The sequence below is a fragment of the Crocodylus porosus genome, unplaced genomic scaffold (assembly GCF_001723895.1).
Source record: "Crocodylus porosus isolate Cpor-Errol unplaced genomic scaffold, CroPor_comp1, whole genome shotgun sequence".
Taxonomy (NCBI): domain Eukaryota; kingdom Metazoa; phylum Chordata; order Crocodylia; family Crocodylidae; genus Crocodylus; species Crocodylus porosus.
Window position 1 is genome coordinate 258,358,069 of NW_017728886.1, and position 16,337 is coordinate 258,374,405.

At 41.5% G+C, this 16,337-nt stretch overlaps 2 protein-coding genes across 2 annotated transcripts in view; one reads left to right on the top strand and one right to left on the bottom strand.

Annotated features, from left to right (window-relative positions):
* Positions 1-16,337, top strand: part of TG (thyroglobulin) — a 210,241-nt gene that overhangs the window by 129,959 nt on the left and 63,945 nt on the right. The window contains exon 41 of the mRNA XM_019547510.1: positions 2,641-2,840. Coding sequence (XP_019403055.1) covers positions 2,641-2,840 — 200 coding nt within the window. The remainder of the gene's footprint in view (positions 1-2,640; positions 2,841-16,337) is intronic.
* Positions 4,777-16,337, bottom strand: part of SLA (Src like adaptor) — a 27,102-nt gene continuing 15,541 nt past the window's right edge. Inside the window, exons 4-8 of the mRNA XM_019552970.1 lie at positions 12,609-12,695; positions 11,277-11,380; positions 10,178-10,309; positions 8,389-8,521; positions 4,777-6,779 (exon numbers count right to left, since the gene is read on the bottom strand). Of these exons, the coding sequence (XP_019408515.1) occupies positions 6,560-6,779; positions 8,389-8,521; positions 10,178-10,309; positions 11,277-11,380; positions 12,609-12,695 (676 nt within the window). The 3' untranslated portion in view covers positions 4,777-6,559. The remainder of the gene's footprint in view (positions 6,780-8,388; positions 8,522-10,177; positions 10,310-11,276; positions 11,381-12,608; positions 12,696-16,337) is intronic.

Here is a 16,337-nt window from a genome sequence, read left to right on the forward strand (position 1 = left end):
ACCTGGGGCATGTATTCTCAATCTTTTTCCATTGCATAAGAGTGGGGAGTCATGTAATCCACATTGTTGTGTCAAACCTCAGTTTGGGCCAAACTCGAGGGTGATGCATGCGAGGGGGGTATGTTAGAAGATTGTAAGTGGGTATAAAGGAATCCAAGGTGTTTTGTCTTTGGCATATAAGGGACAGAATGGGGTGTGAGGAGTATATCTGCAGGATCATCTAACAGAAGCATGTAAGTGGGTGTGCTTTAGAGTACATCATCAATGAGAATTGCACCTGCTCAGCATTTTTGAAGCCTGAGTTACTTATTTAGATACCTAAATATTGCTTTAGGAACAAAACATTAGCACCCACAGTAGAAAATCTTGGCCTCAATCTATAGGCAGCAGAATCATTTCTGGAATTTTTAGCTTAGCTGATTTTCTTATGTTATAAAAGTAGTGCTGGGAGGTACAAGAGTAGTTAGTGGCACTTGTTGCAACATTGTGTATTATTACTGTAATGTTTAAGTTTTAAAATTAAACTTGGTAGAGCTTTGTGACGTTAACTGAAACAGGAAAGTCCTAAATACAAAATGAAAATCTGTTAATGTTTATGATTTTTCCATTTGTAGAATGAAGCTGACATTATTAATATTATTGCTAAACAGAAACCTCTTTCTTTTGCAAATCTCTGCAGCTGGAAGAACGATTAATTTTATTAGTTTTATTTAAACTGGTAGTTCTTATATTTTCATTAACTTTATCTGGGAATGTATTGGAATGCATTGCTAATATTATCATGATGTCCATCTATATGCTGCTGTTTCTGCAGTGTGTTGTTATCCTGCTGTTTCCAACCATCTCCAGCAGGTTGTCAAAGAATGTTTGAAATTCTGGGCCCATTGACATGAATGGTGAAGCTCCTATTAATTTTAATGGAAAAAGTTTTTTACCCAGTTTCCTTACCTTAACTTTACTGCTAAACTACGCGGTGATATGCTCAATGCACCTCACACACCTCAGTTCTTTTATGTGTGATCTTTAGACTATTGGACTGGAACATGGAAGACCAGGGTTTCATTCCCAATGACCTGCTGGGTAATCATGGGCAGTAGGCCAACCACCCTATAATTCAGATTCCCCACCTTCTAAATGTAATGCATGATGAAGACCTCCATTGCTTAGTGTTTTACATTCTGCTGAGAAGCATGACAGAAGACCTAAGCAGTTGTTATTGTTCCTAGTTTATACTCCCATTTTTTCATCATCTTCACTGACTTTTTGTCTGTTATGGTAGGGTTGGGATGATACTGTAGCCGTAATATCCAGGAAAAATGCCAGAGGCAAGGATTTTTGTGGTTAATATTCTTTTACTGAACCAATTAAATAGTTGGAAGGATGTAGCGGAGACGCCCCTCTGTTTTTGTCTGTTATGACTTTCTGTAAGGATTATATAAAAAATATTATAGAATAGGGGAATTCAGCAAAACAAAATCAAATCTCCTCCTGAGACCACAGTGTGTCCTTTCTATACTAGACAGCATCTGAACAGAAAAAAATGGTAGCAGCCTGTAGCAGACTCTTAAAAGTGCAGTACACAGAACGCTGCACCATTAGTTTTGTTGTTATAATATCCATGCCCCATATCTTCCCATTCCAATTCAAACCATACTTAGGGGTTCTGGTAGCATCCATGACTTTGCTCACCTGCACTGCCTCCTTGACTTCTTATCTGCCTTCAGTCCTGCTCACTCTACTTGTCTAATGACTCTCTACAGTCGGGTGGGTCTTGATTTGTCCTATTCCATCTAGTTGGAAACCATGAGTAGCCATGTGTATTTAGTGCTGTATCTGGAACAAACTGCTGAAAGCCCTAAACTAATACTATTTCCAGTTTTGGCGACAGCATGTGTAAAGCAGCATGGCACTGCCTGGCACAATAATTTATACGTATCCTAAGTTGATACCTTCTTGGGATTCTCCTGTGTAGGACCGAGTACCTATTCAGAAGATAAATCCAGAGGTTTTCAAACAGGAATCCATAAATGTCAGAAACATTTCTGACCTGTTGTGGTTTTTCTGAGTTCTCTGTAACAAAAGAATTGCTCTATCATTTTTCCAGCATCAGAAAAACAAGTGAAAGCTAAGAGCTAGCATTTTCCAAGGCTTGCCTTGAGTCTAATGAGATTGAGAACCACTGCCCTAGATGAGTTATCTCCAGGTCAGGGCAGGGAAAAGCATGTATGGTAACTACCCATACTAGATCTGTTGGGCAGATAAAGATTTTAGTTGCTAGGGCTGCTATTCTGGCAATGGAAAATTTCAAGGCATGCTGATATGTCTCAATAGAGTCCCCAAGCTTTAACTTGTAAAATGGAGGAGGCTGCAAGGGGAAATCTCCATCTAATGACAGTCTGAGAAGCTCTTGACTCTTGAGTTCTGGTATCATTTCCATTTAGACCTGACAGTGCAAAAAGATATTACAGAGACTGTCCTGCCACTTAAATTGACCCTTTTCTATGTCATGGCCAGATTTCAGCGCAAATTAAAAATAAGTACTGCATTTATAGACCGTTAGCCACATGAACGAAGAAGAAGATTAATGTCACGTTTGCTTGCACGTGAATAAATGCCATTTTCCCAATTCTTTTTTAACAGGTTCTCAGGTAGCAACTGGCAACTGGGGTCTTTTGGATCAGGTGGCAGCTCTGAGATGGGTGAAGAAGAACATTGCTAGCTTTGGAGGCGATCCACGTCACATTTCAATAGCGGCTGATAGGAGCGGAGCAGACATTACCAGCATCCACCTACTTGCAGGATCTGTAGAGTCAAACCTTTTTGAGAGAGCAGTGTTGATGGTGAGTCCCATTCTTCTTTATTTCATTAGTCAGGTACCAGTCAAAAACATACTAATGAAAGAATAACATACCCATGAATAGATTTGGGGGATGTCATGGAACGTGCATGTTGGCTTCATTTTATGCAAGCATTGGCTCGGCTGAAATAAGTACGGTTACTGTTACTGATTTCACAGTAGCACCAAGAAATTTTAGCCGGGTTCCAAAGAGCCCAGGCTCCTTACAAACAGGTTATGACATTTTCTGAAGTGACTGATTAAATCGAACTCAGATTTTCATTCTCATCATTGTGGTTTTTCATGGGTTTTGTAAACAGACCACTTTTGTAATGTATAGGTACAACAGGTTAGTTTCCATTCTACAAGTATAACCATTGTTCAGCAGTTTTTAGCTGTAAAGCTAGTGAGCCAAATAGCTGGTCTATATAAAGGATCCAGAGTTGCTGAAGTATTTATCCAGTCCCATGAAGCATACAGATTCTAACTTCTATTTTAAAAATAAGTTTTAAGTTCACGTACTTACAGTTCCTATTTTTGTTCTGTGATCATATGTCCTGTAGCATTATACGGCAAAAGAGTGGTCCCCAACCATCTCACCTTCATGTTAATGTTTAGAGCTGTGATGATGATTTAAACTCAGAACAGTGTGTTATTTCCATATGTAATTACTATAGTTTTTCTTGTAAAATGAATGATTGCCCTAGCAAATGGTCGAGTAAGCAAAGGGCAGAAAGGTCAGTGGCCTAAGTGCTTTCAAGAGGGGAACTTCCCAGCCTGTGTGTATGCTGTGGATTCCTTCTCCCAAGGTGCAGCACCTTCCATTTTTCTATGTTGAATCCCATCCTATTCTCATCTGCCCACTTTTGTAGTCTGTCTAAATCTAGTTGCAGCCTCTTTCTCCCTTCAAGTGTGTCCACCTCACCCCACATCTTAGTGTCATCCGCAAACTTGGACAACATGCTTTCAATCCCCTTGTCCAAGTCACTGATTGAGATGTTAAACAGTGCGGTCCCAAGAACTGAACCCTGGGGGACCCACTGCTCACATCTCACCAGGTGGAGTATGACACGTCCACCACTACTCTCCGTGTGCGCCCCGTCAGCCAATTTCTTACCCATCCAACTGTGTAGGCATCAATGCCACAGTTGCTTAATTTATTAATGAGAATGGGGTGGATAGTGTCAAAGGCCTTCTTAAAGTCTAGAAAGATTACGTCCACGGCAGCACCATCATCCAAGGATTTAGTTACCTGGTCATAAAGGGCAATCAGGTTGGTGAGGTAGGACCTGCCTTTGATGAACCCAAAGGCAATCAATTGAGACTAACATGGTAAGGAATTGAGTTAAACTAAATTGATATGATCTGACTTGAACCAAATTAAGAGCATCTATAAGGAATTTGGTACTGGTCTAAGTAAATCGGTTAATCCCCAATCTTTCATTGAAACAGTGCAGCTATGCTGTAGATTAGGGATCATTGACTTTCTAGGCACCTTAAAAGTGGAGGCTTCTTTTTGAAAATAGGACTTACATGCTTCTGAAAAATGTATCTAAGGCCTAGCTGAAACCTTAGTTGTTAGCCCCAGTCCTTGATACAAAACTCTCATCAGTAGGGCAGTGCTCCTAAGTGATGGCCCAAGCCAACAAGTCTTAACTGAAAATGTCATTTCTGATCAGAATGAGTGTGGTGCTCGAGCTGCAGAGTAAATACTAAAATGCTGTCAATATGATCTTGTTAGGATTTTTCTCCTTTCTTTCTCAAATAATAGTCACATGATGAGATGTTGTAGGTTCTAGTAGTCTGATCCTGAGACTGTGCATTATAATACCCGTATCTTAACCCCTCTGCTTAGCAAAGACCCTACAAAGTTCATGTAAAATTTAGCTCTGCACCTGAACTTAGCCAAAAGGCTGATTATAATGGAAAAAAAGACATCATTTAGAAAATTGTAATGCTTTACATATATATTTCTTTGATTACGACTTGGACACCTTAATAACATTAACACTGAACAGTAGTAATATATTAAACTGTACAAACAACTAGAGTTCTTAAGTTCCTTTCCTTCTGTGATGGTCAATGTTTGTAAGTAAATTACATTCATATGTTAATGTTCCCTAATGTGTTTAAACAAGCTATGAACTGTTTGCATGAGTCACGGGGAACTTTTAGCACTAGTGTAGCTGATATTCTGCAAGTCCTAATGACAGGCATAGCCAGATTTGTGCTAGGAGACATGTAAGAAGATGTATGAAAAAGAGCTGATCTCTACTGCTCTAGCTCAGGTGGTCACCGAGATCCATGCAAAGCAGATATAAAACACCACCAAAGCAAAATGAATCATTCTTGATATCATTTTGCATCTTTGGATGTGAAGGACTGCATAGAGCAGAAGGGAGTAGCAAAACAGACTGGAAGGACTCAATTGTCATCTCATTTATAAACATTAAAAAAAAAATGCATTTTTTAAAGACATAAGAGATATTCTTATCCATGAAAGATAAGATGGCCCAGTCTGCAAGTTACTAGGATGGCTTTACATAGCTCTTTGCTATTTTATGCATCTTTTTTAGACAAGAAGGTCAGAAAAGTCTGCCTTGAATATATTGCAACAGATAGATCTACATGCTAAAAAAACTATAAATATGATGCATAAATATTTGCAGCTTTCAAAGGAATAGGTTAAGATCTGAATACCTATACAACTTGATACCTACTGCAGTAGGTAAGCCCTAATCTGACCATACTTTATATTTTAATTAAAAAATGTTACCTTCCTAGTAGGTACATTGATCCTGAGCAGCTAAACTTTACTCTGTTACACCTGTGAATCCACCTTGAACCCAGTTAACTCACTCAGAAGAAACTCCCAAATTTAACCTCAAGCTTGTGATTCCTTTGTGATGTTTTGGCATTGTCAGCTGCTGGGTTAAAAGCTACCAGAAAACAGTTTCTAATTCTCCCCTCTCCCCAAAGAAGGAGAAATTTGCATTAGTGAAGTTCAGAATAAGGGTGACCAAGAGATTTTGAGAGGAAGCTAAACACTAGCAGGCTTTTAATTTCTGAAGTCCAGGATTTCTGATGTCATGAAAGTGGAAATAGAAGTAACTTTGTATCCAGTTTTCTTAGTACCATCAATCTTCCAGAAAGGCAGGAAAGGTGCTGAATTGCATGTCCCATCCTTGCTTCATGGCAGTGGGCTGGATACAGCCTATCTACGTGATCAAGAAGAACCACTTTGATGTGTAACCATGCTAGGCGCTGTTTGCTTCTGTGAATGGTGCTAGTACAAGGCCTACTTGGAGGATGCAAATGGGTCTTTAAGTAGCACCAAGCCTTGTGGTGAACCTTGGTATAGTGACAGATTTCACTTTTATTAGTCATCTGTTCACGTAGTCATTTTTAAAATTTATGTAGAGTCTGTCTCCACTTCACTTTCTTTGTGAGCAGATTATAATTGAAGGTGCAGCCCTTAGTATGTACACATGCAGTGGCTGAGCTGGTGCCTTGTACAAGGTCTCTGGTTAACATTCAAAACACAGAGCGTGCAAAACCAAACCCAGCATTATGCAGTTAGCGTTGCTTCCCTTGAAATGTCCCCTTTGATCACCGGGCAGTTTGCTCACGTCTGTGAGCTGTGGAAGGGAGCTGGGCCGTGCAAACATCTTGGTGTGGTTTAACATCTCAGTTCTTTTTCTGTGGACTGATTCAGTCTCAGGTTCAGTCGTCATAAAACAGAGCTGGGAAGTGGAAGTTATTTTTGCGTTTGTTCCCTGTGTATATGAGAGACTGGGTTTTCTTCTTTCTGTTGTCCCTGAAAGAGGAGTTGTCTTCTCCTGCTAAGGACAGATAAGAGGCGATGCTTTCCCTGAGGCCGAAGCTGAGGCAGGAATCGTCCATCTCCAGAGCGCTTTCGCTCTCTTCATTATTCATCTGTAGTCTTTAAAAGAACAACAAATTGTTTAACGTTTCGTGTATTTACACTGGGTTTATTAGTGCGTCAGTTTATTAGATAAAAGAAAGTGGTTGGCTCATACCTTGCTGTAAAACGTTCTGTTTCTCTTATCTTTTTACTTAAACATGCCTTATCCTGGCAGTATCTGAGCATCTCCGGTGTATTGAAAAAGAAGCTAACCACTGTGTTCTCTCTCTTTCTCTCATTACTTGCACATGTAAGTAAATTAGTATGTTTTAATAGATGGGTAGTGAGCAGTTTGCTGGGGCAAAGCTAAGCTGAAGAAATGAGGTGTGCTTGTTATTTCTGAAAGTGATTATTTCACCACTTATTCTTATTTCCTGTGGAAATTAGCTCCTTTTTGTCTAAGCCCAAGTCCTGAGAAAATTTCTGTCTCTGGCTTCTGTAAAAAAAATCCACCCCCATGATCGATAATATTTGTATTCTGGTGGAAAGCAAATGTTTTGTGACCATCTGTCTGTGGAGTTAGTCGCTGAAGGAAGTGGACCTAGCTGTACACGGTTAGCAATAAGTGATTGAAGCAGGTGGACAGAGGTGTAGGAAAGAGATCTTTACTACGCATAGAGAGGCCAGCTTTCCACGACAGGAGGCTTATTTTTTCCTGGTAATACTAGGTGCCTGTATATGAGCATGGAGGCTGCTCCGATGCGCTGTAATTATCTGCTGTAATTACAGCTCATTGGAGCAGACTCAATTAATCGAGTCTGCTCCAGCGTGGCACTTACCACAGTACAGCAGCCTCCTGCATCTCATGTATCAGTGACCCCAGGCTTCAAAATGGCAGTGCGGGTGCTTGCACTAAAGTTCATCAAAGGAGCTTTAGTTCAAGTACCCCCACTGCCATTTTGAAGCAGAGGGAAGCTGATACATGAAATGTTGCAGTGCTTTCATTACAGCAGCTCTCAAAGCCACTCTAATTAAAGCACTCCCTCCCCACCACTTGAGCATGTAAAAGTGCCCAACCTGTTCCCCATTCATCTTCTTTCCAAACTAGGCCTCTCCCGATACCTGACCATCATTCTCCAGGGACACTCATAAATCCCAAGGACTTCGAAGTGGGATCTGTATGAACGGGAAGCAGTATAGAAATGGGGGGCTCTGGGAATATGCTGTTACCTGTGTTGTTAAGGAGATGGGCTGTCACAATTTGGGCAAGGTAGAGTTTTTCAGTTTGTGTGGGTTCTTTCCTATACATAGCAGCCCTGCATGTCAGCTTCTGTAAACTGCGTGTGTCGTGTGTGTGTGTGTGTGCGACTGGTGGGGTCCTTTATCAGACTTTATTTTACTTGTCAATATGTCACCCATAGTAGCCCTTCTCTTCGAGTAAGAACCCGTGGTGGTGTTCCCCCCAAATTTGCTTTGGTTGAGCATTTACACTGAGATTTTTCAAAATCAGAGGAGAGAGTAGGATACCCAATTCCCACATTAAAAGGCTGTCATCAGCTTTCATCCTTAACACTGACTTCAGAAGTGAAAGGTTGCTTATTATTTGCTACAGCTGCAAGTGCATTTCACTTTAACATACGCTGAAAACAACCAGGCAGGCGTTGCCTTTGCACATAGCGTGTGATACCTGTGCACGTTCCTCCAGCTGAAGTTTTTGTTCCGCATGATCACGGGGTCTGCCTGGGTCCTCGCGCCACTGTTGTTCGCGCACTGCGTGAGGCAGGGTGTGGTAAGGATGCAGCAAAGTCCATCGGCCACCTCTGAAAAGAGAAACGGCACAGGATGAGTTTTTATCCAGCGCTGCCCTATCCTTTTGCTCCTTTTCCAGCTGATAGTTTCTCCACTGAACATTATTGGTGTGGGCCTGTAAGGATCCAGGGCTGTGGGAACAGCAACTGGTACCGCCAGGGCGGCTGCCCTCTCCCCCACCCCCAATCCTCCTCCCCTGGGGCAGGTAGACCGTGCTCTGGACACAGCTGCTGGGAACTTCTGTTAAGTCCCCGAAACAGGGATGAATTCTCCCCCATTTTCAGCACCCGGTGGGGTGCGTGGTTTCCTGAGCACACGCCTGCTATGTGATCTGAAAGGGGAGTGCCACTCTGCCACTGGACCTTCCTTTTGGGTCCACCCTTAGGGGTATGTTTGGGGTGGCCACTTGCACACTGTGCATTGGGGCACTGTTTAATGCCCTGGGGGCATTACAGCAAATGGCATTAGGTTGTTTGCGTCTTCATATGTGGACCTCTTACTTTAACATGCTTCCAGTTATCTCTGAGCCTGATTCTCCTCTCACCACAGTGTTCAGATTGCTGCGTCTCTCTTGGTTTTGATTTACAACTGAGACCACTGTTTCCCTTAGTGATACCACTGTGCAAAATTCAGCTCAAAGTTTAAGGCCAAGTGAGGCCTGTGCACCATTTCATGCAGCTCTTCTGACTGAGCAGCATTATGCTGTCACTTTGCACTGTGGTACATGACCATTCTAGAGATAAGGCAGTCAGGTGGCTAGTGTATACCATACCTAAACGAAGCATAAATATTAATTTGCCTTTCTCAAAATATGGATGCTTGTACAAATACCAGTGAAAAAATCAGAGCAGCCATTTAATAATAGAAGAGTGCAAATCACTGCAGAATTGCCATGCAAGCTTATTTCATTATGAATTTCTGCATCTCCTTGCAGGGGAAGATTTTACAGTGTATGATACCTGAATGATGTTGATTATTTTAAGCCCTTACTTCAAATATTTTCTTAACAAAGAAGAGAAACTTCTCAACTAACTAAAAAATAATAGAGGAAAAGTTTATTATCCTCTCTAAGTTATCACTCCTTCCATAATACTGATTTAAAAGTTTCCTTTTTATTCATTACTACTTCTACATGTATGTTATTAAACACTCAGCTGTACTTTAGGTCTAAGAATACTTCTTGGCCAACATTCAGTCTTTCAATCTGCCCAAATTATGCAAATACTGTGGCTTTACACCCTTTCAATGATTGAATTACTGTTAATTGAAACACTAGAACCATTGTTCTTTCACAAACATTACGAGATCAGTTTATTTCAGTCCTCCTTCCTCTTTCATTTTAAACCATTCTCATTTTCGGATGCCATAACTGTAGCAGTCAGTTAACAGTAGCAGTTGATACAAGTCTGCTTTCTGTCCTGAGTTGAATCCATTGTAACCAACATAGTCACTTCGAGGTGGCAATGGGAATATAGTTCATAATGGCTATACCCACTTTAAACTCTTGGGGTGCATTCTGCTTTTAGTTACATTGATGTAGATCCAGCAGTAAGCAGCTAAGGGGATTGGAATTGGCAGGACCCCAAAGTAGGTGCTGTCCAGGAGTTTAGTGTTGCTTGCAAGGCATATTACAATTCTGCAATCGCTGATAGTCTCAGTGGTCTTACCTGAATAGTGATTCACAAGGTCCTCAAGGCACTGAAAGGTTTGCCGTGGAGAGATGTAATACCAGTTGTTTGGCAAGCGGAATATTCTGTAATGTTTCACTTGTACGTGTCGGACTGACAGGGAATATAATCCTGGGGAAACAGGAAAACAAAATGATGTCAGGTAGCCACAAACTAAGGAAAATGTTCTAGATGCTGACCAAAGTCAGACAATCTCCAAAGTATGGTACCATGTTTAGAGGAGGCTTTTGGAGGATGGAGAACTTAAGAAACTCTCTCCGTGTAAGTATCTTAAATATAGACAGAAGAAGCATAGGGTCTCTGGGGCCTGTAAGTATAGCTATAAGCCCATTAATACCTTTCTCATGACACAATGCAATAGGCACTGTCATCCTTTTCTCCCCTCCTTTCATGGGCCCTGAGGAAGACAGGATTGTTTTTATTGCCCTTAACATGCTTGTAATATTTGTAGTCCTTCATTAAAACAACACTTACAATCAAGACTCATGCTTTAGGGTTTCAGCTGGTCACCTGCAAGGGGCAGGAAGGAATGTGTAGGGTCTCTCTGCATCCATTTCTATTCATCCTTTTTAGACTAAGGCAAAACAATGTCTTTCTCTCTGCCTGAATGAAAGTTGACATTTTTGGGGTATTACCACAGTGTTAATATATAATACTGCTTATGTGAGCCAATGATTGTGGCACTATCCCACCCTAGTGTTACTGATGTTTCCAGCACTGTTTGTTTTGTTGGTGATTAAAAGACATCCATGCTGGCTTGTATGTGTTTGTTTTTTTGGTTTTTTTAGATATAATATATATAAAAATAAAATGCAAACACATACAAGCCAGCATGGATGTGTATGTATATATATATATGTGTGTGTATCTATCTATCTATCTATCTATCTATCTATCTATCTATCTATCTATCTATCTATCTATCTATCTATCTATATATATGTGTATATATATATCTATCTATCTTAAGTTTCCAGACTGAAATGTGTGAGGTAAAAAAAGAAAACTGTCATAGAAAAGCCAACCAAAAGGAAATGCTTCGCCTTGAAATGGGAGAAAATACGTCAAGTTTTCTCACCTTTCCGAGTTTCACTCTCTCTGATCATGAAAGAGCCGAACTTGGTGTTGGGAAGTTGTAGGAGTTCCTCTGCTTTCTCTCTTCCAAGCCCTTCAAATAACCAGCTGTGAAACAGGAAAAAAAACAACATATTTGGGGATGACACAAGTGAGGCAGACAGCAGCAGGTGGCCCTTGAAGTTGTAGCACTAGCCAATAAAAGTGACAGCAAAAATAACAGTCCCAGTCCCTCAACTATTTCCAGGCATGTATCCTCAGTTTAGGAAGTAAATCCTAATCTCCTTTTTCATGCCATCTGCTTCATTACTTTCAGCAGGACTACCAAGAGGAAAACAAGGAGCAAGGCTTGATGTTATAAGGGAAATCAAAATCCTTCCAACTTGCTTGAACTGAACATTAGCACTTTACTACAGTTAAATAAAAATCACTGGATTGAAACATTTAGAGCTTTCAAATGTGTGAGTCATATTACCCACATTTATTAAGCCAAGGAAAAATATGTAACTATCTTGATGTGTGAAGCCAGATTGGCTTTTCATCAGTCAAATTCCACTGGGCTTTACTGGTGAGAGAAGAGAAAATCAAGCCTATTGATTTTTCTCCTCCACCTGGTTTGAAATGCTAAAATATTTTGAAGGAGTGGCCTGTAATGGGGACTGACCTACAAGCATAAGCAATAGGACCTTCCATCTCCTTTCTAATTTGCAGGGATTACATTTTTGAACAATTTTGTTAGTACCTCAATTTTTTAACATTCTCATTTTGTTCCAGCAGACCTGTTTCCTGTAAGAAATCTATTCATCTCCAAGAGTATCTCTCTCTTCCTGCATGCAGGGTGAAATTCCCTGGGTGCAGAAGGTCAGCACCAGGAGCTTAAATCCTACCCAAACCATCACTTTGTTTTAAGTGGAGCTTAAACAGTACTTGAGTTCTCTGCTGACCTTTTTGCAAGAGGAAATTCCACTTCCACTTTGTTTAAGCTAGATCACTTTATCAGTCTCTTAAGTTAGAGCCCAAACCACAAAAGTCTAGACCCAGAACTGAATCAGAACTTTTTTGGAGTTTGGGGTTATTTAAAACTGATATTTTGTTTTGGTATGAACAACTACTGGATTTGGATTTGGGAAAGAGTAGCAGGGAATTCAGATTTGTGCATCTAGTTCAGGCCATTTCTGAAATCGATTTTATGCCTCCCTGCTTATTAACTGTAATTATTATTGCAATTATGTTTGCATCAGAGGGCCTAGTTGAATGTGAAGGCTTGTATCGTAGATCGTAGTATAAAAGCCCCTGTAGTGTTGAAATGCCAGAGAGATCAGAGGGTAATACTCACCCGTGGTAAACCTTTGCTACGTGTTTCCCGGGAATATAGTTTTCTCGACCTGTTGTGAGAGAATGGACCCTCCACCAGCCTCCTTCACTGTCAAACCAAGAAGATGAGTATTGTTAGATGTGTTTGGGGATCCTGCCTTCATTTTAGAACTGAGCTAAGCCAGAACACCGGCCAACAGGCAATACATATTAGCTGATCAGTGTTTTCAGGTATACATGAACACATTTTAGTTTCTTTCATATGTTGTCTGTCTTCCGCATGCGACTGTTTGCTGCACCCTTGCTACAACTGGCTACAGAAGTAGACAAATATTTTAGCTCATTTAAGCTGCCTACATAGTGAGTCATTTTTCTGTGGTCCAACTGAACAGTTTGCCTTCAGCTTTTCAGCTTTCTCATACAGAGCAGCTTTACAACCCCTGGTTTTGATTTTTTTAACTTTTTGTATCCAGATAGTGATTGCGACTTGCGTGGAACTTGAATGTTCTTTTTATGGGGCTTTACGACAAAGCTTTCCTAAAACGAAAATCAGCCTTGTGTTTTACTCTGATTTCTAGAACTGCATGTGCCAGGGATCAGCACCTCTCGAGCAATATAGCGCCGTTGCAATCAGTGTGAACTCTGGCCCAGAATGGATATCCTGGGAGTGAGCAGAACTCTTAGCTAGTCGAGTGGTTCCAGTTTGGGACATATCTGCTATGGTCCTGGGTGACAGCAAGGGCACGGCTTCCAAAGGTTCAAACCCATCCAGTAAGCATCCCAAAACTCTGGTAGTGATCTGAATCACCCAAACCTGTGGGGACTTTCGAGGCTTCATAATTTCTATTTCTTTTCTGTGGAATATACGAAACTTCCTGTTTCCAGCTGACGTACCAAATACCCTGAGAGTAGCATTGCCTAATTAGCAAACCTAAACCCCAGATATTATATCCCAACCCCTCACATTCCAGCCTGAAGAAACCCCAGGAAGGAACAACTCCCCTCCTGGAAGTCTGTAAGTGGAGGCATAGGTCTCTACTGCTCACTTATGCATCCTGCTCTATAGTGGGCGAAGGTAAATGGTAAATGGGCACGTGTCCTAGACAGACTCTGTTTATTGTGTTGATGACTTAATTCATGCAGACAATTCCTACAAAAGCAAATGGAGATTTCAGCACTGTCTTGTGAATCTTTGCTTGCACGTAGTTGTTTGAACTGAAGACTTAGAAAAATGAAGAGCAAGGAACAGTGTGTACTTCTTGTAAATACTATTTGACATGGTGCCTCTGGCCACTGCTGCTCTGACTGGCTGAGCTTTGCTGCTTTCCTTCAAGATTTATTTCTGGCAGAGAGGATATCTTTAGCTAAATGCATGTAGTGGGAGGCTGGTTCTGCACAGCTCACATCTAGGCCACCATGCACCCAGACCTTTACTTTAGGATAGCAGGGCCTGTTTATTAGGGCTGTGTGAAATTTCACTGGATGTTTCGATTCGACGTTGTTTTGACTCATTTCAAGCTCAAAACAGCAACATCGAAGCAAAAATAAAGGGCTTTGAAACGGCCTCAAAACAAAATGAGGCTAATTGAAATATTTCGAAAGTTTCCAAACATTTGAGTTTCTAAGCAGCCAGGCGGTGGAAGACAGGAGAGCCAGGGACAGAGACCGGAGAGCCAGCCCTGGCTCTCCCCACCTCCCACCACCAGGCTGCGGGAAGCTGATCACAGTGCAGGGGAAGGGAATTGAGCCCAATCACTGAGTTTCCCTCCCAAGCCCTACAATCTGGCTGGGGATGGGAACTGAGCCCAGCTGAGCTGAGTTCCCCTCCCCAGTGCTAGATAAGGCTGGAGAAAGAAACTCAGCCCAGCTGGGTTCAGTTCCCATCCTCAGCCTGATCGTAGCGCTGGGGGTGGAAACAGAGCGATTGGGCTCAGTTCCCTTCCCCGGTCCCAGGCGGCAACACCCGGCTTCCCTCCCTCATCTGGCAGGCAGATCAGGGGCCCGCAGCCCTGGAAGGACTGCCACAGCCCCAGCAGACCTCTCGGGGTTGTGGGCCGCCCTCTGGCTGCCAGATGAGAGAGGCTGTTTCGAGCTTCCCCATTATAGCGAATGGGCGACACAGCAAAATAGCGTCAAAACAGCTTCACTGTTTGACTAAGCAAAACGGAACAGCTCTTTTGAATTGAAATTAAATTTGAAACGCTGTTCCATTGAAACTTGGAAACTCAAGTTGAAATGGAACGGTGCCGTTTCTCACAGTCCTACTGTTTGTATGCTCTGATAGGGAAGAATCTGCATGGTTTTTGTAAAGGGAAATCCTGCCTCGCCAATCTGCTGGATTTCTTTGAGGGTGTCAACAAGCACATGTCCAACTGGCTCCCTTTTGCCCTTTAAAAAGCATTTGACAAGGTCCCTCACCAAAGGCTTTTAAGAAAACTGCATGGGTTTTGAGGAACTGTTCTTCTGTGAATTGAGAACTGGTTAAAAGATATGAAGCAAAGGCTAGGGCTATAAATGGTCACTTTTCAGGACGGGGAGAGGTAAAAGTGAGGTTCCTCAGGGATCTGTGCTAGCCCTATTTTGTTCAACATTTTCATCAATGACCTCTAAATAGGGCTGCACAGTGAAATCTCCAAGTTTGCAGATGATACTATATTATTCTGGGTAGTCAAGTCCCAAGCCAATGAAGAGAAGCTGCAGAAAGATCTCAGTAAGCTGAGTGGGTGGGCAAAAAATGTCAAATGAATGTCAGTGTTGACAAGTGCAAAGTAATGTACCTGAGGAAAAAATAACCTCAATTATATGTGTACAGTGCTGGGTTCTGAACTAGCTGTTATGACTTAGGAAAGAGACCTTGGAGTCACTGTAGATCATTTTTCAAAAACGTCAGCTCAGTGTTCAGTGATGACCAATAAAATGTTGGGCAACATTAAAAAGGGAATTGAAAACAAAATGAAGAACACCATCATCCCATTATACAAATCCATAGCACAGCCATATCTTGAATTCTGTGTGCAGTTCCAGTCCCCACATCTCCAAAAGGAAATAAAATTGGAAAAGGTACAGAGAAGGGCAAACAAAATGATCAGGGGCCTGGAGCAGTTGCCATACCAAGAAAGACTATAAAGGCTAGAACACTTCAGTGTGGAAAGGAGAAGGCTGATGGGGGATAATATAGAAGTTTATAAAATCTTGAGGAGTATGGATCAAGTGAACAAGGAACAGGTATTCACCAAGTCCCAGAATATTAGAACTAGGGAATACTGAAATTAGTAGGTGACAGGTTTAAAATTAGCAAAAGAAAGCACTTCTTTATGCATGCATAGCTAACTTGTGGCATTTATTGCCACAGGAGGTGATGGACACCCATCCAGGTTCAAAAGGGGACTGGAGAAATTCATGGATGATGGATCTATTTATGGCTATTGAACCGACTGGTGGGATGTTTCCTTTGGCATCTGTAACCCAATAAATGATGGAGGCCAGGAGGGTATTGAACAGGTATAGATTACTCTAGGGATATTCACTTCAGTGCTGTCCCTGCATAACATGCATTTTTGCCACCGCTAGGGACGAGATACTGGGTTAGATAGACCATTATGGCACTTTCTTATATTTGCATAAAACATTTCAAGTGCTTTCTCTTCTGTGCTATAAACTGAATCAAAACAGGAAAAGGAAAGTTCCATTTAATGCTTACTTTGGCACTTGTTTATTACAAGGATACACTCTTGATCACTCCACAACAGGT